Source organism: Canis lupus, chromosome 11 (assembly GCF_011100685.1).
Source record: "Canis lupus familiaris isolate Mischka breed German Shepherd chromosome 11, alternate assembly UU_Cfam_GSD_1.0, whole genome shotgun sequence".
Taxonomy (NCBI): Eukaryota; Metazoa; Chordata; class Mammalia; order Carnivora; family Canidae; genus Canis; species Canis lupus.
In genome coordinates, this window is record NC_049232.1 from 51357124 (window position 1) to 51382906 (window position 25783).

General features: G+C 45.2%; 2 protein-coding genes across 18 annotated transcripts in view; one reads left to right on the forward strand and one right to left on the reverse strand.

Annotated features, from left to right (window-relative positions):
- FAM219A (family with sequence similarity 219 member A) overlaps window positions 1-24446 on the reverse strand; it is a 51625-nt gene extending 27179 nt beyond the window's left edge. Inside the window, exon 1 of one of the 4 annotated variants that reach the window (XM_038552660.1) lies at window positions 23939-24446. In XM_038552660.1, the coding sequence (XP_038408588.1) occupies window positions 23939-23998 (60 nt within the window). In that variant the 5' untranslated portion in view covers window positions 23999-24446. The remainder of the gene's footprint in view (window positions 1-23938) is intronic. The other 3 variants (XM_038552662.1, XM_038552659.1, XM_038552661.1) reach the window with 3 other exon arrangements.
- DNAI1 (dynein axonemal intermediate chain 1) overlaps window positions 1-25783 on the forward strand; it is a 124873-nt gene that overhangs the window by 39395 nt on the left and 59695 nt on the right. For 2 of the 14 annotated variants that reach the window (XM_038552634.1, XM_038552635.1), the window contains exon 1: window positions 24548-24797. The exons of 11 other annotated variants lie outside the window; for them this stretch is intronic. Coding sequence is in view for 2 of the 3 variants with exons in the window: in XM_038552635.1 (XP_038408563.1) it covers window positions 24768-24797 (30 nt within the window). In the remaining variant the exon portion in view is untranslated. Of the gene's footprint in view, window positions 1-12384; window positions 12489-24547; window positions 24798-25783 lie in introns of those variants that run through there. One more of the 14 variants, XM_038552637.1, reaches the window with a different exon arrangement.

A 25783-nucleotide genomic window follows, 5' to 3' on the forward strand; every position in this document is an offset into this window, starting at 1 on the left:
TAACTCCAATCACTCTCTATGGGTACAACCTGGGCTTCATGCCAGCAGCCTGGCTCCCTGTCCAGATTTTTAACAAGGGGTGATACTGAGATTGAGGATCTTGGTGTATGTGAAAAAGTATCTCTCAGCTCCTTTGGAAGCTCAAAACTAAATGGGCCTGGCTCAGGGACAAGGTGGCTGGTTATAGGGAGGGGAAAGAGGTCTTCATGTGGCATATCCTCAAACAGATCAGTCACTCCTCCCTTCATCTCGTGGCTGTTGCACACACGTGCATGTACACAAACACAGACATACATACACATACATACATGCACATACACACATGCCAGATTTTCTGCTCTGTCACTTCAGAGCCTGTACTGCTACAAAGAAGGTATAGTCTTCTTTGTCTGCACTTGAGGATAATGTATCTGCTTTGTTCTCACAATTACAGAAATTTGGCAAAGAGTACCAAACTTAAAACTTCTACAAATAAAATACTGCTTTTTCTGAATTCAAGAGGAATAGATTGTCACTGTGAAAAGTCCAGATAAGCACAAAAGAAGAAGAAAAAAAATCACCCTTAATCCTACCATCCAGAGCTATATCCCATGTTAACTTCTTGGCACACAGCCTAGGCCCTTGTGTGTGGTGTGTGTGTGTGTGTATGTGTGTGCATGCGCATGCGTGCTACGAGTGTCAGTAAGAGGCAGTACAGTGTAGTGGTTAAAAAGTATGAGTTTATTTTTGTTTAAAGATTTTATTTGTTTACTCATAAGAGACACAGAGAGAGGCAGAGATACAGGCAGAGGGAGAAGCAGGCTCCATGCAGGAAGCCTGATGCAGGACTTGATCCCTGGACCCCAGGATCATGCCCTGAGCCAAGGGCAGACGCTCAACCACTGAGCCACCCAGGCATCCCAAAAGTATGAGTTTAGAGTAAGTTCTACCTCTGCCATTTACTTGTCTGTGTGATTGTGATTAAATTTCTAACCTCGTTGTGTCTGGTTTTCATCTTTTTTTGGTGTGTGTGTGTGAGAGAGAGAGAGAGGTTTAGAGAAATACAGTGTTTAATAGTAAGGCTTAGTTCACTCTAGTACAAGCATAGAGTTGAAGCAGCAGGAATGGGTAGGTGACTCTCATGAAGCCTACATGGTGAAGAAGATGAGGAAGGTGACCATCAAACAGAAGAGCCCCATGGCCTCAGACAGGGCAAAGCACAGAAAGCATAGAAGAACTGCTGCTTGAGAGACAGGTTTCTGGTATAGCCAATGATAAAGCTACCAAACATTACTCCAAAGCCCCTGAACCAGTCACACCAACTGTAGTGGCCCCAGCACCATGGCCTGGGAGACAAAAGTGATCTGGAACTCCCATCTGGCCACAGGGAGTAGGGAGCTCCTGTAGATGGCTATTTAGATGGGATCCCTGGGATCACGATCTGAGCCGAAGGCAGATGCTCAACCACTGAGCCACCCAGATGCCCCAATAAAGAGTAGGTTTATACATACACCCTCATAGAAATCACTCTGTAATACTGCTGGATGCCTAATTTTATTTTATTTATTTATTTAATTTATTCATGAGAGACACACACAGAAAGAGAGGCAGAGACATAGGCAGTGGGAGAAGAAGGCTTCCTGCAAGGAACCCAATGTGGGACTCGATTCTGGACCCAGGGATCACGCTTTGAGCTGAAGGCAGATGCTCAACTGCTGAGCCACCCAGGTGTCCCCGAATGCCTAATTTTAAAACCAGACTATTCTCTATCTCAGAGAAGAGCTGGAGAGGATTAATAAATTCAGTTTACTTCATCTTCTGTCTGGCCTAACTTTCTAGGCCACAGTGATGATAAGTTGGGACTTAGGAAATAAATTGGCCTCCCAGCTCAGGAAGGAAAACAAGCAGTTCTTGATCCAGGGCTTTAGCTTTCAGCCTGAGTTCTGCAGCCAGGAAATGGCAGTGGCTTTTTTTTAGTCAAGGTTCTCTCCTCTTCTTGAACTTTGGGCTCCAGCCTTTGGTATACTTGCTCTGGGCAGCACTTTCTGCTTCTCTGCCCAGGAGTGCCCACTCTCCTCCAGGGGTTCCTTCCCTCTTGGCACCCGAACAAGTCCCTTTGCCTGGTTTGGGCAAGCCTGCTTCCTCACCGTCTATGTCCTAGCCACTTGATTCTTGTGTCTGCCACCCCACCTCTCCATACCTACTCTAACCTTATTCTCTTTGAGGTCAGCACTGGGCTCCTAATTAAAATCCAATGGTCTTTTCTCCAGTGATAGTCCATTATCTTTCAGTATCATTAGACAGTGCTGACCAAATCTTTCTGGAAATTCAATTTTCCTTTGGCTTTTATAAAAATATCCTATCCCTGAGGCACCTAGGTGGCTCAGTGAGTTAAGCTTCTGCCTTCAGTTCAGGTCATGATCCCAGGGTCATGGGATCGAGACCCATATGGATCGAGCTCCCTGCTCAGTGGGGAGTCTGCTTTTCCCTCTTTCTGTCCCTCTCCCTTGCTCATGTCCTCTCTCTCTCAAATAAATAAATAAATAAATAAATAAATAAATAAATAAAATCTTTAAACAAACAAACATCCTATCCCTATCTGTTCTGACTACCCTCCCTACTGTTCTTCCTCTCATACTCTAGACATAGATCCACTCCTTAGTGTGGTCACTGACTCTCTTTCCACATGTTCTTTCTTGGCATAGATACTATAAACTTATTATTTCAAATAATACCTCTCTAGGTTTTGTCCCCAAATCTGTATCTCTAGCTCTGACCTCTTAAGCTCTAGACCCACATTTCCAACTGCCTACTACTTTCACTGATGTCATACCCTTCCCCCAGACTAGGTCTTCCTGTTGAGTATCCTTATCTTGTCAATGGCACAAACCACTTTCCTACTTAAACTCAAAACAGAGAGGGTCATTTAAAAAACTTATTATTTTGAAATGATTTTATATATACAGAAGAGTGATAAAGACAGTGCAGAGAATCTTTGTATACTCTCACTCAGCTTCTCCTAATGTTAGCACCTTAAATAACCATGGTACATTAATCAAATCTACAATGATCAAATCAATACTATTTACTAAACTACTGACTTTATGCAAATTTCTCCATTTTTCCATTAATATCTCTTTTTCTGTTCCATATTGCATTTCATTGAATATATCTCCATGGTCTCCTTAGTTTCTTACTATTTTCTTTCTCTTTCTTTCTTTCTTTCTTTCTTTCTTTCTTTCTTTCTTTCTTTCTTTCTTTCTTTCTTTCTTTCTTAAGGTTTTATTTATTTGTTCATGAGAGACACAGAGAGAGAGGCAGAGACACAGGCAGAGGGAGAAGCAGGCTCCCCGCAGGGAACCCGATGTGGGACTGGATCCCAGGGCCCAGGGATCACGACCTAAGCCAAAGGCAGATGCTCAACCACTGAGGCACCCAGGTACCCCCTCCATTATTTATTTTGTTGTCAAATCATTCCAGCTTTGGCCACTGGAACCTTTTTCAAGTTGGCTATCTCCTTTTGATGTGCCTGGGGGGTCATTTGATCTATCTCTTTCTTCCTTATCGTTCTGGCAAGCTAATCATAAGCATACAGTAACATTCCTTTTTCTCCTTTTGTTTCCTTTTTTTTTTTTTTTTTTTTTTTTACATTAACCAACATCCTGCTTCAGATCTTTATCAGCTTACTTCAGGACTACTGCAGTGGTAACCCACTCATCTCCCCAATCTGTTTCTTTTTCTTCCAACTCATCCTATACATTACTCTTAAATTACTCTTCTGGGGATTAAACATGGCTCTTTGTTCTCTTGGCCCAGCTGTTAGCTCTATATGCAGATGACTTTCAATTTCTATCTCTAGCTCTATCATTTTAAGCCATTATAAAATCTTTATCAGAGGTGCTGGGGTGGCTCGGTCGGTTAAGCATCTGCCTTCAGCTCAGGTCCTGGGATCAAGCCCCATATCTGGCTCCCTGTTCAGTGGGGAGCCTGTTTCTCCCTCTCCCTCTGCCTGCAGCTCCCCCTGCTTATGTTCTTTCTCTCTGTCAAATAAATTAATAAAAATCTTTTTAAAGAATCTTTATTAGTTTCTTTAACTTACAAAAGTAATGTATGTTAAATGGGGGAGAATTAAAACAATACCAAAGTAGTTAAGTCAATGAGTCTCTGACTCTCCTGTGCCTTCTGTCTTCCTCAACTGCCAAACTTCAGTTGTTGTTTTATTAAGATTTTATTTATTTATTTAAGAAAGAGATGGAGAGAGCATGAGTGGGGGGAGGGCCGGTGGAAGAGGGAGAGGGACAAGCAGAAGCAGACTCCAGGCTAAGTGGGGAGCCTGACTTGGGTACTTGGGGCTCGACCCAAGAACCCCAAGATCACCACCCCAGCGGAAGTCAGATGCTCAACCAACTGAGCCACCCAGGTGCCCCCCGTTTTAAGAATGAAGTGGCTTTTCCAGATTGTTCAATGTATCTCCTATCTCCCTATTAAGTTGCTACATCACAGCAGATTTAGAGACATGCCTCTTGAATTAAGAGCTTATAATGCAAGTCAGAAAAGGTTAAGTCCAGAAAAATATAAATCTTTATGTTTGCATTGCAACTTATGCTTTCAAAGCTTTTTCCTTATTATCTCATGAAATCTCTGGCAATCCTGAGATAGAAATAGTATCTTCTTTTAAAATAAAGGCTTTTTTTTTTTTTTTTTTGAAGAGCAGTTTTAGGTTTAGAGCGAGCAAAATTAAGACGAAGGTCCAGAGAGTTCTCATGTACTCCCTGTTCCCACATATACATAGCTTCCCCCATTACCAACATCCTCCACCATGTAGTACATCTGTTACAACTGATGAACCTACATGATACATCATAATTACCTGAAGGCCATAGTTTCCATTAAGGTTCAGTCTTGGTGCTGTACATTCTATGGGCTCAGACAAATGTAAAATGACATATCCATAATTATGGTATCATACAGAGCATTTTCACTGCCCTAGAAATCCAACATCTATTCTTTACCCCAAATTTACAGAGGAAAAAAACCCTGAAACCTTGTAAAGCTAATCAGCTCCCCTCAAGTCCCCTAGCCAGGGCTAGGTCCCAAGTTTTCTGACCCCTTTCCTACTTTACCTCATAAAAACCACAATGAGCAGCAACATTAATGGGAGGAAGGCCAGAAACCAAAGAGAACCACTCAGAATTGTTGACACATCAATGACCATGGTTTTACCTTGGGGAATGTGAGAATAATTTTGTTCCCTTACTTCTCTTTTATGGTGAAAGTGAGGCTATGGGAGAGAGCTCTAAAAAGGAAATAAGAAATAGAAATGTATCTGATTGGTGTGATGGCATTCTGTTTTCAAAGAAATATTTTGCCTCCCCAAAGCTATAGGGCTCTGTAGAACTTGAGAAGGAAGTGAGAAAAACTGAGTCAAGTGTGGCCAGTGCAGTCAAAGTTTGGAGTGCCCAGTAGGAACAAGACTGACCAGATAGGTGGCATCCAGGTATCTGGCAGCATTTCCATAGTCAATTCATGTCACCAACTTGTTGCTGTGCATACTTGATTGAATAAGATGGGAATTTTGAGGTTAAAGCTCTATCTCCTAGGTAGGCATAGATGAATCATATCATCCATATTCCAAATGATATATGAAAATAGTAACTCTTACATTAAATACATTTACCACAATAAAAAGATATATATCTTGAACATTTTTCCATGGTAGATCTTATATTAGATTTATCTCCTCTTCCTTTTAATTTATTTTTATTTATTTATTTATTTATTTATTTATTTATTTATTTATTTATTTATTTATGATAGTCACACAGAGAGAGAGAGAGAGGCAGAGACACAGGCAGAGGGAGAAGCAGGCTCCATGCAGGGAGCCCGACGTGGGATTCAATCCCGGGTCTCCAGGATCGCGCCCTGGGCCAAAGGCAGGCGCCAAACCGCTGCGCCACCCAGGGATCCCTCCTCTTCCTTTTAAAAGGCTGACTAGTGGCACTTGGGTGGCTCCGTTGGTTCTTGGTTTCAGCTGAGGTTATGATCTCAGAGTCTTGAGATAGGGTCCTTCAGGGTCAGGCTCCTCCTTCATCAGGGAGTCTGCCTCTCTCCCTCTCCATCTGCCCTTCCCTCTGCTTGTGCTCTCTCTCCCTCAAATAAATAAATAAATCTTTAAGAAAATAAAAGGCTGCCTATATGTATATTGTGGGATGGTGTATCATGATTTATTTAATCAGTCCTGACTGATGGAAATTCATGTTGTTTCTTTTCTTTTTCTCCCCACCCACTATTACAATGTTACATTTATTACAACTATTTGTTATAATATTGTTACTATTTATTTATTTATAGCTACTATAATATCTTGTAAAAATATTTATACACTTATTTCTTTAGTTTAATAAATTCCTAGAAGTAGAATTGCTGAGGGGGTCAATGTGTATGCACACATTATATTGCCAGCTGTTTTTCCAGAGAGGCTGTGACAATGTATACTCTCAGCAACAGGGTGTGCAAAGTACTCAGGTTTTGAACTCAGAAAAACCTAGATTAGTTCTAAGGACAGTTAATTATAAGACCTTTGGCAAATTACCTTTCTTAACATCCCCTTCCCTTCTAGAGATGTAATATTACCTACTTAATAGGGCCAGTGTTAGAATGAAACGCAATGATGTATGTAAAATGGTTCACAGCATGCCTGGCACATATAACAAATGGTAGTTGAGTTTTGTTCTGTTTTGTTTTATGTTGCTCTCCTCATTTACTTTGTTTCCATCTAGTCTACAGTATTCATCAGTCCCAAGTTCCCTGGCCACTAAAATGGAGCTGAGGATACTAGCTTAAGTTTTTCTAATCAACAGAAAGAGATATTGCTCTCTTACTGAGTCTCAGTTTCCTAGGAAAGCCTTGAAGCTAATTTCCAGAGCTCTATCTTTAGTGGCTAAATCACAAAGAGACAAACTCTCCCCCTCTCAAGGATCTTTCCTAGAATCTTAATCAGGCCATGTTTATTCCCCAGAACACTGTTGATCGGGCCATTTCGACAGCTGGCTTTTCTGTTCTTTAAAATAGGACACTGCATTAAACCCTGGAGGCTACAAGGGGCCTATGGAAAACAGATGGGAGACAGACCCCAGACACATGCACTCTGAGACCTGGGGAGTCCAGGTTGAATTCCCTTCACTGTTTACTTCCACAGTCTGGCCTAAAAGCAGAAGGGCTGGAACTGGATCAGGGCCTCTTAGGGCTTTGAGTTCCAAAAAGTATTGATTTAGGGCTGAAATTAACCAGGACCCAGTGACAGAAAAAGCCCTGTAACAACTCTCCAAACTGCCAAAAGGGGGCAGTGTAGTGTTATGGTTAAGAGCATAGGCTTTTTTTTTTTTTTTAATAAAATAATTTTTATTGGTGTTCAATTTACCAACATACAGAATAATACCCAGTGCTCATCCCGTCAAGTGTCCCCCTCAGTGCCCGTCACCCACTCACCCCCACCCCCGCCCCCTCCCCTTCCACCACCCCTAGTTCGTTTCCCAGAGTTAGGAGTCTATGTTCTGTCTCCCTTTCTGATATTTCCCACACATTTCTTCTCCCTTCCCTTATATTCCCTTTCACTATTACTTATATTCCCCAAATGAATGAGAACATACACTGTTTGTCCTTCTCCGATTGACTTACTTCACTCAGCATAATACCCTCCAGTTCCTATTACTCAGCCATTAGAAACGACAAATACCCACCATTTGCTTCAACGTGGAAGAGCATAGCCTTTGACTTCACATTGTGGGCTAGGATCAGGGCTTTGATATTAGCTGTGTGACTCGCTTGCCTTCTTTGTAGATTAAGAGTATACTTTCTTACAGTATTAAATGAAAAGTATTAAATGAAATGTGTGTCCAGTGGCAAACACATAGTAAGTGCCCATAGACAGCAGGGCACACATCACAGGGTATATGGGTGAATATGATAGTCACATATGACAAGGGGTAACTAAGTAAAGGAGATAAAAAGATTGAATTCACTCATTCATTCATTCAACATATATCTAGTGAACGTTTACTATGTGTAGGTTACCTTACAAGGCACGGGGGATATAATGGGAAGTAAAAATAGGTATGATCTCTGCCATCATGAAATTTAGCCTTCAAAAGGACCCATATGAATAGAATAGTCATACAAACATATGTGAAATTATAAATGTAAAAAGTGCAATAAGGAAAAGACCACTGATGAAGTCTAGAGTTTGAAGGAAACCCTCTGTGATGAAACTATAGCTGAGCTAAGATCTGAAGGATGAGTAAGAGTCAACCCAAAAATGGTAGAAAGTATAGGGAAAGCATTCCAGGCAGAAGGAACATGTGCAAAGGCACTAAAACAGAATGGAGCCTGGGATATCAGAGACATAGAGGAAAAGCCAGTAAGGTTGACTGTGGTGATAAGAATTAATGTGGTATGAGATGAGCTGGAGAAGAAGGCAGGAGCCAGATCACATAAGGCTTTGCAGGCCATGTTAAGAATTTGAGTCTTGGGATCCCTGGGTGGCGCAGCGGTTTGGCGCCTGCCTTTGGCCCAGGGCGCGATCCTGGAGACCCGGGATCAAATCCCACATCGGGCTCCCGGTGCATGGAGCCTGCTTCTCCCTCTGCCTGTGTCTCTGCCTCTCTCTCTCTCTCTCTCTCTCTGTGACTATCATAAATAAATAAAAATTAAAAAAAAAAAGAATTTGAGTCTTTATAATTAAGAGCAAGGGGGTAGCTGTTGAAATGTCAGGGGCTGTACTGAGCATCCATCCTACTTGGCAATGTTTCCCTCTGATATCTCTTTTCATGGGGGATAAAGGGTTAGGGCTTCACACAATTTCTGCCATGGCCATCCAGGAGAAGGGAGCAAAAAAGTAACCTGCAACAGGTCTCTTCTCAAAACAGAATGAGGCCTTGTGAACCCTCATTGCCCAAGGAAGAACTGGGCATAAAGAGGAATATGAATGAGACATCAGGGTTTGGAGACTCTCATCAGAAATCCTATACTGGTGATAGGCTGTTACTACAGAACCCCTAATGTTTTCTGACTTGCATGGCTGCGTCCTTAGCCAGTCTCCACATCTCAGACTTCCTGCCCCAACAGATTATCCACTGCATTGGAATTAGTGACTAAGGGATTAATAGCTATTAAGATGGGGTGGCAGAGGTACAACAATCCTACAGGCAGGGGTGTGTTCAGCTTTGCAAGCAGCAGCTCTCAATTTCTGTGTGCCTTTCTGGTTAGCCAGCTCACAGCATCCATAGAACACGCAGTGTGTTGATTGGGGGCACATGCGCACAGAGTGTAGTCTCTACAATCTTTCCTTTGTAAGGAGAGAAACTAAGAGTGGAGATCCTGAACAGCACAGGAATGCTAAAGTACCAGAAGGTGATAGCTCTGTTCTGGCTCTCAAGACTCGTTAACTTGGCTGGAAAGAGAAAAGGGCCTAAGACTACTAGAGCTGCCTGCCCCACCCCTCCTCCAACCTCTCCCAACCCACAGCCCAGCTAAACAGGAAATCAGGCCTGGGTCCTTGCCAGGGCCAAGGCTGGGGCAGGAAGCTCAGGAAACAAGTGAGAAAGACCGTCTTCAGCATAGAAGGCTGCTTAGAAATCCCTGGGAAGATAAAATAAATCCAGCCCCTGCTGAATTCCTCCAGAGGAGGAAAACACTAGAGCTGCCTTCACTCTGTAGCATGGTCAAGCATGGCCTAGCAGGATTCAGAGAGCAGACCCAGAAGCTTCATGGGGGAAACTGTATTGTCTCAGTGAGAACACATTCCAAGTAAGGACCCTCTTCTCAGAGAAACAAAGTTCTTCAGTGAAGTGGGCTGAGTACCTCATCTGCAGATATCCTAAGGCCATCCCAGGCTGATAAGGAAATGATGGTATAGGATAAGGGCAGTGGTAGAAAAAGTAGTCCTAAAAGAGGTTATCTGTAATACCTGTTGAGGAGGGAGGGGTGCAGGCAGACAATTGACAGGGGTTCTTTGCTATGCAAGTATACAGGAAAATCCTGATTAAATAATGGACTGAGGCAGACCAGCAATGACTGCTCAAAACATTAGGTGAAAGGCTGAAGGGAATGTGTGTGTTAGAGACATGAGGCTAACTACACCACTAATTAATCTGAATTTCACAAAAGGTAGGACAACCATATGTCCTGTGCCTCTTTCCTAATATGATGCAATAGGAAGTACTCAGCACACCTCAGAAGTGTTCTTCACACAAAAAAAGTCGAATCTGAATCTAATCAGACCTTGAGATATAATGACCAGTTTGCAGAAATACAAGAGACAGAGAGAGGATTATAAATGAAATAATTATTCAAAATAATCCAGTGGGTGGGGTATAGGTGAAACAAGATTAGTCCTGGGTTGATCACTGTTGAAGTTGGGTGAGTACTAGGGAGTTCATTTCACTTTTCCTCTACTTTGTATATGCTTAAAATTATCCATAACAAAACATTTTTAAAATTTGAAGTTCTGCAGACTAGAAACTACCTTCTCTAGTCCTATTACTGGGAGAGTATTAGTAGCAACATGGTCCTTTCCAAATGTTTCTTGAGCCTTGAGAGTTGGCCTATGGGAGTTGAAACAGCAGCAGGATACCCTCTACTAGCATCAGTACTGGGGCTTTCCAGGAAGGCCCCACTCAGCCAAAAGAACTCTACATCAGTCATGACAGGACAGGCAGGAGCAGGAATCCTCTGGTCAATGGAACCCCTTTGGGAATCAGCAGGAGCACAGAGCACTTCCATCTTTAGCTGGTCGCATCATGGCCTTGTAAAGGAGGCCAGGGACTCTTTTCATGATGATGAGAAAAATAAGCCATCTTTTCACCCTCTCCTATAAAAGCTCACTTGGGAACCATCAACAAAAAAAAAATGGAAAATGCCAACCCCTTAATCACATCAATCCTTAGATCAGAAATGATACAGTAATTTGCAGTTCATTTTCATGTACATGATCTTATTTATTTTATAAATAGCCTGAAAGAGTTTAGGAGCTTGGCTAAAGGTAGTAGCGCTAGACAACAAAAGTGGTAGATCTAGAATGTACCTAGCTTTCCTACCATTGTTGTGCACAGCTCCTGCCCTGAAGCCAGTGCCCCTCACTAGCTCACCCAGATCTCCACAGCCCCTCAAGGATACTGAAGCCAATTCCTCTCGTGGGAGTTCCCTGAGACTGCCTCACTGCTGTAGTTCAGTCCCTTGGCAAATAAAGAATCTGAAACATGAGGCTCTATCAAGAAGTTGACAGGGAGCCTGATAGATGGTTCCTGACTGGTTCCCTTTGATGCCACTGGTTTGCTACCTTGACTATCACCTCCCAACTCAGTCTCCTTCCCTGACTCCACATAATTCTCCTCCTCTTCCCCAAACCACTAACCACCACCACCTCCCCATGTCATTACCTCCACTTGGCCTTTCTCTGAGCTTATGATATACTCTGAGCCAGCGCTGAAAGCAGCAGGACAGCCGAGGACAGAGAGGGCTTTCTGGAAGCTGAAATCCTTATGCAACACCTTTGGGATTTGCAAACAGTTCAACAGAGGTCCTTCTCACTAGCTATTGCAATCTATATGCCAATGTAGCTACTGGCTGTCCCACTAGAGGCAGTCCGGTCCCCGGACAGAATAGCTTGTAGCATTTGGCTTTTGTGGTAAGGAGAATGTGAACCCCATGCCTGATACACAAAGAACAAGACATCCAGGCTGGCACTCTCCTCCCTCCAAGAGCTCCAGATATTTTTTCCATCTCCAGGAGGATGTGTGCAAGTCATAGAATGTTGGAAGACTCAGGTAGAAGCTCTTCATCAGGAGAGTCAAATTGCTCGCTAAACATTATACGTCACAACTCTATTAATAGTGCCTCCAGCCTTATAGCAAAGCTGGTAGCACTGTCATCGGTTATACTACCTATGAGAGAGAAGCTGGACCAGCGTTCCTACGTTCTCCTATGTACTTCACTCCAGAAAACTTACCTAATGCTGCAAAGGGAGAGGATGCAGAAGGGTCCATTTGTAAGGGATTTAGACTACCAAATCTGGGAGCCTCCACCTCACTGCGGAACAGTGGCAGCAAGTCACTCCTTGTCAGGGCATTCAAGGTTCTTCTCATTCTGTGGCCTGAGTTCAAACATTACTTTTTTTTTTAAGATTTTATTTTTAAGTAATCTCTACACCCAACGTAGGGCTTGAACTTCTAACACTGAGATCAAGAGTCACATGTTCTACTGTCTTAAGCCAGCCAGGCACCCTCCACAATGATATTTTTTTGAATAATGAATGAGTGCCCCAATCCATGTACTCCCTTGAACCTCCCACAATTCCCACATGTATCTTCTATTCCACTCACTAACTCCCACCTACTCATTTTCCTCTAGGTCTCTACTGGTGCCATCCATAGAATCACCTCCCAACCTTGTCTCCTTTTTTACTCATCTTTGGCAAAACCAGCTACACTCTTCTGTAGTTCTGTTTCATGACAGTAAGTCTCTTCTTTGCCAGACTGTAAGTTCTGGGGGCAGAACTATCTGCCATGGAGTTAAAAAGAGGCATTGGGGTGATGAGACTCACAACATAGCACATCAAAGTGGACCCTCAATTTAGGATATGTATCAAGTTATGTGCTAGAGGTTATAAAGGCTTTGGGGATGGTTGAGAGCTTACAAGAATAGTCAGGGGAGGCTTCCTGAAGAAAGGCAGTTTATATGGTCTTCTGAAGGATACACAGGAATAGGACAGGCAGAGGAGGAGTAGGGAGATAAATGTTTTTTTTTAATTTAATTTTTTTTTTCATGAGAGATACAGAGAGGGAGAGAGAGGCAGAGACACAGGAGGAGGGAGAAGCAGGCTCCATGCAGGGAACCCAACGTGGGACCCAATCCCGGGACTCCAGGATCGCGCCTTGGGCCAAAGGCAGGCGCCAAACCACTGAACCACCCAGGGATCCCCCAGGGAAAGAATTCTTAAGAGGAGAGGAGGCCTTGGGGTGCCTATGGCTCAGTCAGAGCAACATGTGACTCTTGATCTCAGGATCATGAGTTTGAGCCCCATGTTGTGTACAGAGATTACTTAAATAAACATAATGAAAAAAAAAGAGGAGAGGAGGCCTAAAGATACTAATAGACAAGAGAGCATGAGGGTCCTGGTTTTGACTCCTTACTTCATTCCATTCACTTCCCCTCTTGAATAATAGTATCAGCATAGAACATAGGACTTTATTTTTTCTTTTTTTTTTTTTTTTTTTTTTAAATTTTTATTTATTTATGATAGTCACAGAGAGAGAGAGAGAGAGAGGCAGAGACACAGGCAGAGGGAGAAGCAGGCTCCATGCAGGGAGCCCGACATGGGACTCGATCCCGGGTCTCCAGGATCATGCCCTGGGCTGAAGGCAAGCACTAAATCGCTGAGCCACCTGGGCTGCCCAGAACATAGGACTTTAGACAGCACTGACCTGTCACCTCCAAGATCCTCAACTCCTAGGACCTGAATGCTGCTCAACAGCACATTAGCTCTGCTCATGGCTAAGTCACATAGTAGACTTATATGAAGTTTTCTGTCTACATATGCACTGGCTCTCTGGAGGTCTGCCCTAGCCTACCCAATCACACAGTCTCACCTAGTTTCAAATTCCATATTGCTGAATTCAGTCAGCTACCTCTCTGGGAGTAAGAATCAATTACATACATGTGGCATAGTTTCTAATAAATATGAAACCACCATTTCACTGGCACCAGTGGACCCTTACTTGTATTAGCAGCCAGCCCAGCGCACGATGTGATTCCAGGTTTTTGCCTTGATTCTGCACTGCAAAGGCAAAGGTCTACCTATTTCAGATGTATGTTGAGTTCAATATAGCAATGGGTACAACTATTAAAATATGATCATGAAACCTCAACTGATAATAGAAGTACAATATCAATATTATGGATAGCGGCTGCCCCACAGTAATCTGCACCAGTCAGATCACATGGAAAGGTCAGGTCTAGTTCCAGGGGTGAAATACTCAAAGAATTCATTACAGCAGCCAGGATAACTGGAGATTTGGAAATCAGTCTCTGGGAAAATGGTTAGAAAGAAAATGCAGGGCCTAGTTTGCCTGGGGAAAAAAAAAAGTGCTAAGGCTGTATAGTCCACATCAGGGCCTTTCCTCTCCAGCAACTGCTGGCTTAAGGGTCTCCTCTTGTAGCCTATTCCTTCTCCTTGATCCTTTCGTCAAGGGCTTATAGTTTCATCTGAAGTGTGGCCAGCTACTTATATGGTACTTATGAGGTCTCTTCTTAAATCTGCCTCTTTTTTCTTCTTACTCACTCAGCAGAGTCAAGGTTACTTCCTCTTGCCTGGCCTATTTCCAAAGGATTATTAACTTTATATGAAGTCAATACTTCAAAAATCCATGTTGAATATGAGGATAGGAAAGATCAGTTTTCTCCATTCATTTCTTAAAGAGCCATATCATAAGACTCCAGACCCTCTGTGAAACATATTGCTGAGCTGGCTAACATCTCCAAGATTCTTCCTTTCCTATGTTCTTTGCCTAGGATAACTATGGTGTCTCAGGGCTCAGGGGTGCCGGAATGGCAAACAGAAACAACATTTTCCCTGCTGAAGACCATAGCAGACATGGCAAATCAACCATGTCACTCTTTCTAACTGAACCAGGATTCTTCCTCAGAATCCACCTTAACAATCTAGACAGCCACTACTGATCAATGGACATTGACATAAAGGGTGAAACCTGCTTATCATTCATGCTTTATATAGCCCATGGAATAGGGAGTGTAAAATGATTATGTGGGAATGCCTCCTAATCTGCTGTGACCAGGGGGCACATTTAATGGTACTACAGAGGAAGTGTTGAGGCACCTACCTAATCAGGGAATCATTTTTTCTGCTTAAATCCCAATTGAGATAAGGTTCCCTCTGATGAGAGATTTCTTTCTGATGACTATAATCTTTATATTCTCTCCTATGTAGCAGAACACAAAAGGGCAGAGCACAGCCCAAAGCTACAAAGGAGAAACAGGACTGAGGCTAGCAGCAGCCACACAAAGATTCAAAGTAAAGTACTAAATGGGTAAAGTGTACAGTATGTGAATTATGTCTCAATATCTCAATGAAGCTGTCAAAAAAAAAAAAAAAGTTAATGGTAAAAATACTGGTTTCACCAGACCAACATTTAGTAGAGGGAATTAAAGGGAAGTAAAACCCCTTTAACATTATCATGAGAAAAACTTGACACAGTACAATGGATTTGCTTTTACATCGACCCAAGTTCACTAAGAACTTCCTACTGATAGCAATAAGTCCAGACCCTGACACAAAGCAACAATATCCCATTACAGACTAGCATGGGGCAAAATGGTATGGGTTATAAAACAGGCTCAAAAGAACTGAGAAGACTATAAATCTAGACTGAATCAGAAGAAAGACTAATTTCTTTTTTAAAAAAGATTTTAGGGGACCCCTGGGAGGCTCAGTGGTTTAGCGCCTGCCTTTGGCCCAGGGCGTGATCCTGGAGATCCGGGATTGAGTCCCGCATCAGGCTCCCTGCATGGAGCCTGCTTCTCCCTCTGCCTGTGTCTCTGCCTCTTTCTCTCTCTATGTCTATCATGAATAAATTAAAAAAAAAAGATTTTATTTGTTTGTTTGTTTATGAGAGAGAGAGAGAAAGAGAGAGCAGAGGGAACAGCAGAGAGGAGGGGAAAGAATCCCAAGCAGACTGGATGCTGAGCATGGAGCCCCATGCAGGGCTCAATCATGACCCTGAGATCACGACCTAAACTGAAACCAAAAGTAAGATGCCTTACCTCTCCCAGGTGTCCTGAGACTAATTTCTAAGAGAAAAGCATTCCAAAGAATATTCCGTAAACCACATTGGTTCTATATGATGTTAATAGATGAAACATGAAAAAAGGTTCCACAGTTACACAAGCTTGTGAAACACTGGGTTAAACAAAGCTGGAAAGTCTATATTGCAGGACTACTCAGAGCCTTTAAAACACTATTAAACATTGTGATAGGATAGAGTATGTAGTGTTTCCCAAAGGAATTTGTCTATAGATCCTTTTTATTCCCATAAAGTATCTCAAAGGATCAATGTTTCTAAGAATTATACTATAGGAAATGCTCATCTAAGCCATGCTTGGCTGAGGGCTTCACCAATTCCTTTACAAGGATAAAATTCAGAATTAATATGGGGAACTATAAATCATTTATAACTTGTATATAATTAAGTTTAAGTTAACTACATAGTAAAATATATATGGTTCTCATATGATTTAGATGAAGTTAATTCAACAAATCTTAAATTACCTCTTCTAAATAGTTGGGGTAGACTCTGGTTATGACAGCCAAGAGTCTGGTGGTGAAAACAGGTAAAACTAGATCAGGTACCACAGTAGCTGGACTCACCTCTGCCTGGGTGTGGCCTTTGGCATAGCTACACTCCTCAGGGTTAGAATGGTCAAATACCCTTTCTGGCCATTAGTTCCCTCTTATGCTTACACACACATCATCATCATCATAGAAACTTAAAATTGATCCTCAAGAACCACAACCAGGGATCTCTGGGTGGCGCAGCGGTTTAGCGCCTGCCTTTGGCCCAGGGCGCGATCCTGGAGACCCGGGATCGAATCCCACATCGGGCTCCCGGTGCATGGAGCCTGTTTCTCCCTCTGCCTGTGTCTCTGCCTCTCTCGCTCTCTCTGTGTGACTATCATAAATAAATAAAAATTAAAAAAAAAAAAAAAAAAGAACCACAACCAACTGATCCTCAATTTGACATCGCTGAATAACAACAGCAACAACAACAACAACAACAACAAATATATATCTCCTTGAACCAGCTCCTAAGAAGATAAGACCTAGATTGAACTCCTACTGGCCCCTGTCTACCAGTCCCCAAGGCCAGACCTTCTGGCCTCCTTTCTAGTGGACTTTCCCACTCCAGAGTCCCTTTCTAGAGCTCAGGAGTTCATTTGGCTGCCCCACAGTGAAGCTTTGGGTCATGTGCCAATTTCTGAACTCCAGCACAGAGCCAGATACAAAGCTAGGCCCAGCTCTGCCTCCTTCCTTCCTTCCTTTCTCTGGCCCAGATGGCCACATTCCCAGTAGAATCTCCTTAGGAAACAATGACTTGAGAGCCTGCTGAGCCACGCCTCTTGCTTCCTTCAGCCAGCATCTCTGGGTATCTACTGTTAACCTGATTCTCCTCTTCCTGTTCCCTTTGGGCCTCCCTGCACCTGTTCTCCCAGGGTCTGCTGGAAGGCATGAAGCAGCTAAGCCCAAGAAGATAAGTCTCCTATATCCTTTCTAGATACAAGGCTCCATCTGCCCTTTCAAGTTGAGAAGAGTCCTTGAGGTGAATCAGATTCAAGTGAAAAAGGCTCTGTTTTCTATTTCTTTTTCTTCTTTTCTTTCTCTCTTTTATGAAAAATTTATTTATTGGGCGCCTGGGTGGCTCAGTGGTTGAATGTCTCCCTTTGGCTCAGGTTGTGATCCTAGGGTCCTGGGATCGAGTCCCACATTGGGCTCCCTGCAGGGAACCTGCTTCTCCCTCTGCCTATGTCTCTGCCTCTCTCTCTGTGTCTCTCATGAATAAATAAATTAAAATCTTTTTTAAAAATTTATTTATTTGAGAGAGAGAGAGAGTGAGAGCATGGGGGCAAGTGGCAGAGGAAGAGGGATTGAGAATCTCAAGCAGACTTCATGCTGAGCATAGAACCTGATGCACAGCTCAATCTCCTGGCCTTGAGATCGTGACCTGAGCCAAAAATCAAAAGTTGGATGCTTAATCTACTGAGCCATCCAGGTGCCCCTGTTTTCCATTTCTTTTCACTCTGAGCAGCAGTCAGTCAAAAGCAGCAGGGGGCTGGAAATGATTCAGCTTGACACCCAACTACCCATGGAAGCCCCTGATTAAAAGGCTGAATTTAGAGCCTTTAAGAAGACAAGTCACCTCTGAGCAATCTCACTCCAGAAGCCTGCTCCCTTGGCACACCTTGCCTGGAAGACAGCAGCCTGGAAACTGCTTCTATACTAAGTGGAGCTTTCCAGGCTGGTATCCATCAGAGAAGAAGGGTTATGTATCCTTTTTCATTCTGACTCTTGCAGGTGAAGCAGTAACTCACACATCTATCCTAAAAGAAATCAATGAGGGGTGCCTGGGTGGCTCAGTCAGTTGAGCATCTAGCTCCTGATTTCAGCTTGGGTTGTAATCTCGGGGTCCTGGGACTGATGTGGGGCTCAGTATGGAGTATGCTTCTGCTCCTCTCTCCACACGCTCTCTTTCTCAAATAAATAAATGAATCAAATCTTTAAAGAAGAAAAAAAAAAAAAAAAAGAAAGAAAGAAATCAGTACAAGAGCCCAGCTCAACCAATTAGAGAGAAAATCGTTATAAGCTTAACCAGGATGATGGTAAAAGGCCAGGCCAGAAACTGCAACATAAAAACACTCTCTTAGCCAACAAAGGATTTTATTATTCCTTCATCAAAGTGCTGCTGGGAAACAACAACAACAACAACAACAACAAAGCAGCACCACTGGCTCCTTGTTGCCACCAATTCACTTGCATTCATCAAAGCAGGTTTCAGGGGAAAAGTAGTCACTGGTAGGTGAGTACGCTTCTCAGTATCCTATTTGAGGCTGTTGGGGGCCAGTATCACTCTGACAGGACTTTCCAGGACTCCTGAGTCCCTCATAACCCCAAGAATGCGGTTTCAAAAGCAGAGCAAGAAAAAACAGCAGCTTTCTCCCATATAAGCAGTCCCTGAAGCCAAGAAGTACACAAACAGCCCCCCTCAATTTCCTGGGGTCGTGATGGTGCCTCTTGCCTTCCAGATATCCATCCCGGAAACGTGGGAGTCATCCTTGACTCCCTACCTCTCCCCAGACCTCCAAACAGGTACCATATACTGCCTATTCTATTTTATTTGTATCTGTATAAGGATCCCTCTTTTCTTGCTGCTTTAGTATCAGCTTTCATCATCTCTTTCCTGGATTTTTACTGCACCACCTCCATTTTAGTTTTCCACCCTCCAATCTCACCTTTTCCCATCTCTCATCTGCTACTAGAGTGATAGTCCTAAACTCAAATTTGATCGTGCTATTCCCTTAATTAAACCCTTCATGCATTCAATTGTTTCTTCTCCATGCTCTTTGGCTGGCATGCTTGCCCTCACCTCATCTTCTTGATCTGCCAAGCTACTAGTCTTCATCTAAGCACCAGTTCAGCGGCATCTCCTCTGTGAAGCCTTCCCTGGTCACTTGATGAGAGCACTTCCTTTTTCCTTTGGCCCTTCTTGGTCTGGTTCTTACTTCGTGCAGTGCTCATTACCTGCATTACCTCAGTCCATCCTGACTGTGTGTATCCCTGAAGCAAGTAAGATTCTGTGTTATTAAGCCCAGCACAACATCTGGCAGAAAGTCATTTCTTAGTGTTTGTTGACTGAAGAGAGGAGTAGTAATGGAGAAAGGGGAGGCCTGAGCAAACCTGATCTTCACTTTGCAATACTAGAAGAGAGAGAAGGATATGCCTCTTCTCAGAACCTGAGAAATACTACTGGGTCATAAGCCACATGGACCCACTAGGAGAATTTACCCTTAAACTGAAAAGCCATCTAATTACAAGAAGGTGACTTAAGGCTCCCAGACTAAAGAATATATATAGGTCAGTTTTTCACTGTGGGTTCCTGCTATCTTTACAATGTTCTCTCTGCCACTTTCAGGAGCTACTGTGGCCTACTCACTGAATTACTGCCTTGACCATCCCCATCTCCGAGTGTCAACAGGCAAGAGGAGTCTGGGATATCTTTCCAAACTCATGTGGTCAAAGGGGGTCAAACTTCAGCATTCCTCATCTTCTCCCAAGGGCAGTGTCACTATTTCTCAGGAGCACCCTCCACTGATTTTCACTCTCCCCTGACATATATCTAAAAGCTTCCTATAGCTGTTTGAGCCCATCCTTTTCCTGGCCACCTATTAGAGAAATCTCACTTGTCTCTATCCTTAAAGTACCCAGAAATGAGCATATGCTCATGAACTAAACAAATGAGTTAATGGATAATACGGGTTTCAAGGAGGACAGACTAGCATTTCTTTCAGACATACAAAGACCCCATCTGGTGCCGTATTCTTTTTTTTTTTTTTTTGGTCTCTTAGGTTCTGAAAACACAAGAGGTAAGATGTTTGCCTGACATAATTAAGTCCTTAAAAGCTCCATTTGTTTTGTTCTTGTTTTTGCAACAAATCTCTTCCTCTCCAATTGCAGCCAAAGAGAAGACATAGACTGTGAGGCTGCACAAACCAGCCGAACAAATAGGGCCAGAAAACCTATTCCTGCTTGCTCACTTACACAATAGCCCAAATTCAACCCAACTGCTCTACAGAGAGCCTTGGACATCTGGGAGCTTCCCTAGATCAGTGAGGTGCATGTGTGGCTGGGACACAGAACTGAGTACAAAGTGTGCCTATCTCTGGCAGTTTCTTCAGGAAAATCTGAGTGCTCAGAAACACTCAGGATTGTCTAGGAGATGAACACAGCAGGAGTGGAGCATGGGGACTATGTCTCCAAGAGGAGTTCTCATTCCTTTCATAAGGAGACAGGAAGAGACCCTGGGGAGCTCTCAGTGATAGGCCCAGGCCTGGTTCAGCTGCTGAGATGCAGCCAGGCCAATTAAATAATTGTGATGGGAAAAGAAGGGAAGCCACTCCTTTCAGGCAAACTCCCACCCCAGACAGAAGGCTCCATGCAGCTGTGGCAACAGCAGCAGCAACAACAGGGCAGGGATCTCTTCCTCTTCCTCCCACTTAGCTGAGAACTAATGCTTAAATTAGCACCTTAGAAACACCCAGATCTGCTGGCTGTGCCTTCTCTCCCAGCTCCTGCCACTCCCTTAGGCCCCCTTTTTAAGCTTGAGGTTCTCTTTCAAGTAAATAAGAAAAAAATAAAAATCTTCTCCCCTAGAACTAGAGCTTTTCAAGTAAAGAATGCCCTCTGGATTCTTTCCAACCACTATAGGCTAGGGAGGGTTCTTTAATGATGGAGTCCCTGTAACAGGCCTCTATTGGTACAGTGTGGGCCAGATGCTGATATCAGCATTGTCTTGTTTCCATTATGGCTAACGGAGACAGCCCCCACTCTGCCCTCAGAGGGGCTCTCACCGAAGGAGTGAGCATGAACAATAAAACTTCTACCAAACTGTATCTGTGTTGCTAACTACTGTGTCCCCAATACCTAGTGTAATATCTGGAACAGAGCAGATACTACATAAATATTTGGTGAATAAATTAGCTAAAACAGTGATATTAGCTCCCTATGATATTCCTGGGAAGACAGGGTGAGGAGCTATTGTTTAAATTTTAAAGAGATAGTCTGTCTTTGTTTGATAAATGAGAAAACTGAGTCCAGAGAAGAGAAGAGACTTCCTAGAGGTCTCAATTAAAAAAAAAAAAAAAGGCAAAAAATGAAATAGGTCACAGTTGAGTCCAAGCCTGGGACCCTAGTTTTTATGGTCTACCCAAATACCTCTAAAGAGCCACTTTGCCCTTCTCTTCTGTGGTATACCACTTTGATTCCTTATGCCTTGAAACAAAGGCTCTTCCAGAAACTCCACCCAAGAGTCTGATGGTCTCAGTAATACACAGAGCATTTAAGGAGTTCTGAGGATCCTCTAAACTTCAATCTGGGAACAGAGGTCAAGAGGTAGAGATCTATAGGGCAACATCTATGCCTCCAAATGGAAGGATGACTGTATTGCCACTTCCAAAAGGCTCTCATTAACCTCAACAAAGTATCCTCCTGCAGCAAAGGGCTCCTTTAGCCTTCAAGGAGAGGGTCTGAAGGCAGGCACAGCTTTTCTGATAAGTGCCTCCTTGCATAAACATTTCTACTCCAGAGTCACACAGACCAGAAGCACCTCAGGAGTCTTTTGGGGTCACTATTCAAACTATCCTTGAGAACTTCAGGTGATAATAAAGGCACCAAGGACAACTAAGAAGGCCTTGTGACACCATTCCTTCCCCCTTTTCCTTGGACAACTACTGCCTACCTTCTTAGGAACCCCAGATGGGAGGCAAGAACCAACTCATTGCTTTCTTCTCCTGACTCACTTGGACCTCTTCCTCCTACTTCATCCACCCTCCCTTTTGATTCTTGATTAGATGGTTAGAACTGGAAGGGCAATCTAGTTTGACAAGCCAGGCTGGAAAGATAATCTAGAAAGGAATGTTCTCTTCAGCCAGCCTAAAGTTCTTCAAGTTCGTGGGACAGACTTCTCACCAGGATTTTCTGGCCCCAAAATATTCCAATGATGGCATCGGGCTAGGAAAAAAGTCCATCAGGATCTCTTTCCCCACTTTAATATTATGGTATACTTTTGTAAATCTGTTTGGGCTTCTAGAACTAAGTAATCACAAAAAGGGGAAAAGGCCACTCATCTCCTGCTATTGTAAATCTCTGTTTGGGCTTCTAGAACTAAGTAATCACAAAAAGGGGAAAAGGCCACTTGTCTCCTGCTAGGTGGTTCCTAATGATTCTGTCTACCATTCCCCCAAAAGGTGTGGCTTAGAGTGGGTGATGGGTCCCTGCCAAGATCTGTCTGGTCTGCTGTAATGGTTAACTACTTGCTCAGGAAGCTACAAAGCACATCTGTTAGCCAGGGGCCCAAGGGCCTAGGAATAGAACCTATTCCTCACCTCTCTGCCTAACATAGAAGGAGGAGCCTTAGGGAGCTCCAGATCTTCAAGCTTTGGAGAGCTCTGTTTAGCTCCAGCAGAGCTCAGAGAATAGGGCATCCACACCTTCAGGGTCCTGGCCTGCCCTGTTTCCTTCCTTCCAGCTCCCGCTCGGGTTCCAAGGAGGAAGGGAGATGGAAAAGTGAACAGAGCTGGGCACTCCCTCCCTTCCCCCTCTCCCTGTACCAGCTGCCTAGGCCTTGGCGGCGCCTCTCGCCCCGCTGCCCACAGCCGAATGAACAAGCCCGTCAGGCAGCCCCCTTGAGCGGTGGCCACCGCGCATGGTCTCCCCACGACTGGCCTCGGTCGCCCGCGTCGCCCTCCCCTTTCCATCCCCTTCGCGCCGGCAACGATGACATCATTCCTCCCAGACTCCGGGACCGCGGACTGGCAGCAGGATGGGCGCCCAGCAAAGACTCAATGCACGTAGGCCGAAGATGCTGGGGGCTCTTCCGAAAGGGTGGGCACAGGCGGTTCCAGAGCGACCCCGCCCCCTCTCCTGTCGGTTCCCGAGCTGTCTCATCCGCGCCCCTGTTTCTCCACCTCCCCGCGGTGCTCTCTCCTCCGCGACTCCGGCTCTAGCAACCCCCTACGCCTAAGACTCCCTGCGCTCTCCTCCGGAGAAGAACAGCATTCAGGGGTCCTGCACCGACCCCCTCGGCCCCAGACCCGCATTCCCATCCGTATCCAGCTAACTGGAGGGATGGCCCCCTTCCTCCTCTGCCAGTCTATTCCCAGTCCCTTTTAGCCTAATTGCTCCTGGCCCCCTCCCCCGCTCTGAGCATCACAGGCCTCTAGGGCTAAGCGGCTCCTCACCTCTCAACGCAGCCCCCAGGGCCTGCCGGCGGCGGGGCCCCAAGAGAGTTCCCTTCCTTTCCCAGTTAAGGGCCTCCCCTAGCAGTGTGCACCATTGTGCCCCAAACGTTCCGACCGACGGTCCTCCCCGAAGCTCCCTTGGCCTGTCTTTGCTGACAGAGCCCTGAGCCTTTACAGGCCCCTTTCTGTCACCCCGCGTATTCTCCCACGGGTTTCTTGTGTTCTCGTCCTGCAAGCCCCCCTCCCCCGGCGATGCGATTTCAAGGCTCGCGTTGCCCCATCCCAAGGCGCCCCCTCCGCAGTCACCAGGGCCTGATTCCCTCCCTCGCCCTCGGGCAGCGCCCCCTCCCGGTCCTGGCCTGCCCGCCGCCCGCCCCCTCACCAGCGGCTGCATCTCCGAGTGCGCGGTGGGCACCTGGAACCGGTCGATCTCCTCCATCATGGTGCCGGCGGGCGAGCGGGCCAGGGGCCGGGCGCGGCCAGGGACGCCGACGGGACCGCGCGGGGCGGCGGCCCCAGGAGTCGGGTGGGCGGTGCAGACTAGGCCGCCCGGGACGAGTCGGGCGGGCAAGTGTCGGGACAGACGGAGGGACGGGCGAGGGGCGGGAGGTTCGCCTGCTGGCTAAGACCGGCGTGGCTCCGTGGGCTCGCCTTAGTGCTACCGCGGCTGTGGCCGGGCCGAGCCGCAGGTCTTGCCTCGCCTCCTCCTCCGCCGCCGCCTCCTGTCAGCAGCTCAGCCACTGCGGTGACTCGGCAACTCCACTTCCGGGTCCGGGACACCGCCTGAACTTGCATTATTCATGAGGAGGCGGTGCCTGGTTGCTCTAGCCCCTCCCACATGCGGGAGTTCTAATGCAAGCTGCCGCGCGCGGGTCGTATTATTCCTGAGGGGGCGGGTCTTGTGGAGCCGGAGGTTCCCCGAGCGCGCAGCCCCGCCTCTCCCTCGAGCCGGGAGGGGGCGTCAGAGGCGCCTGCGCCTTGGCTAACGGTTGGTTGCTGGGCAACCGCGTCAGGGAGGAGCAGATTCTATACTGCAAGGGCGCGGGGACCCACAACGAAGGCTGTCCCCAAAGAACCCCTGCGATTGGGAATTTGAGTGACAAAGAATCCAGATTTCCTGTGCGTGATCGAGGGGACAAACTACTTGTCCTCAGGAAAGAGAGCATTTTGTAGGTGTTCCAAGTGTAGAGGTGTTTCCTGCGTCTATCAAGATGCCCCAGAAACAGCCGCCTCGTAGGCAGGTAACACAAACCCCGACTGCTCTCTCCCAACGACCTCTGCCCTTCTCCACCAATGACCACTGATACTTTTATTGATCCTTCATCGTCCTTTCTCTGTTGACCCTTAAACTTCTCTCTCCCTGTGACCCCTGGCCTGTGTTCCCACTGACCTCTAACCCTGTCCTCTCTCCCTCTAATCCTAGCTCCCTCTCCCACACTGCCCCTGACCCACTATTTCCTACTTCCCTTTCACTTGTCCTCCTTTCATCTTTCCATTTCCTCTCTCCACTCATATCGCAAACCCTTCTGACCAACCCGTCTTCCTTAACCCCCACCCTGACTCATGTGTCCCTCATTGCCCTCACATTCTTGTTCCAAAGAAATTCTTTTTCTAGACCTTTGCTGGATTCCCAGTGCTGGGCTAGGTGGGGACACAGGCCTTTGAGAACCCACAGAAGGAGTGCAAGAGAATTGTACAGCAGACAGAACAGATTATGTACAGGAATTTAGCTTAGATTTTCTGTGCTGGGTGACTTTTCAGGAGAGAGAGATCAGGTAAAGAGGAAGAGGAGAGAGACCTTTCTCTCATTCTTGCCCACGCCACTACCTCACACACCTGCACACCCCAAACACTGGCCCCTGACTATTTCTGGAACCTCATATGTCTCTCTCTGCTCTGAGCCCCTGGACCAGTCCTGTGACCCATTCAGCCATGTGAACATTGGGTCTTTGTTGCCACCTGGCCAGATGTCATTCCTTCTCATAGGAAACCCAAGAGTTGGCCCCTTCAACCACCAAGTACAGAGTTCTATTTTCACCCCCAGCATCACTCTTGATAGAAGGTGAGGTAAGACCTGGCTTCTCAAGGATCCCTCTGTGGTTGCCACTCAGTCCTTTAAAAATTCACTTTTCCAAGCCCTTTATGAGTTATCACTGTGTAGCTAATATGCAGTTTCTAGGTTTGTGAAGCAGGACTTCTATTTATTTATTCTAAATTTCCCTCATTC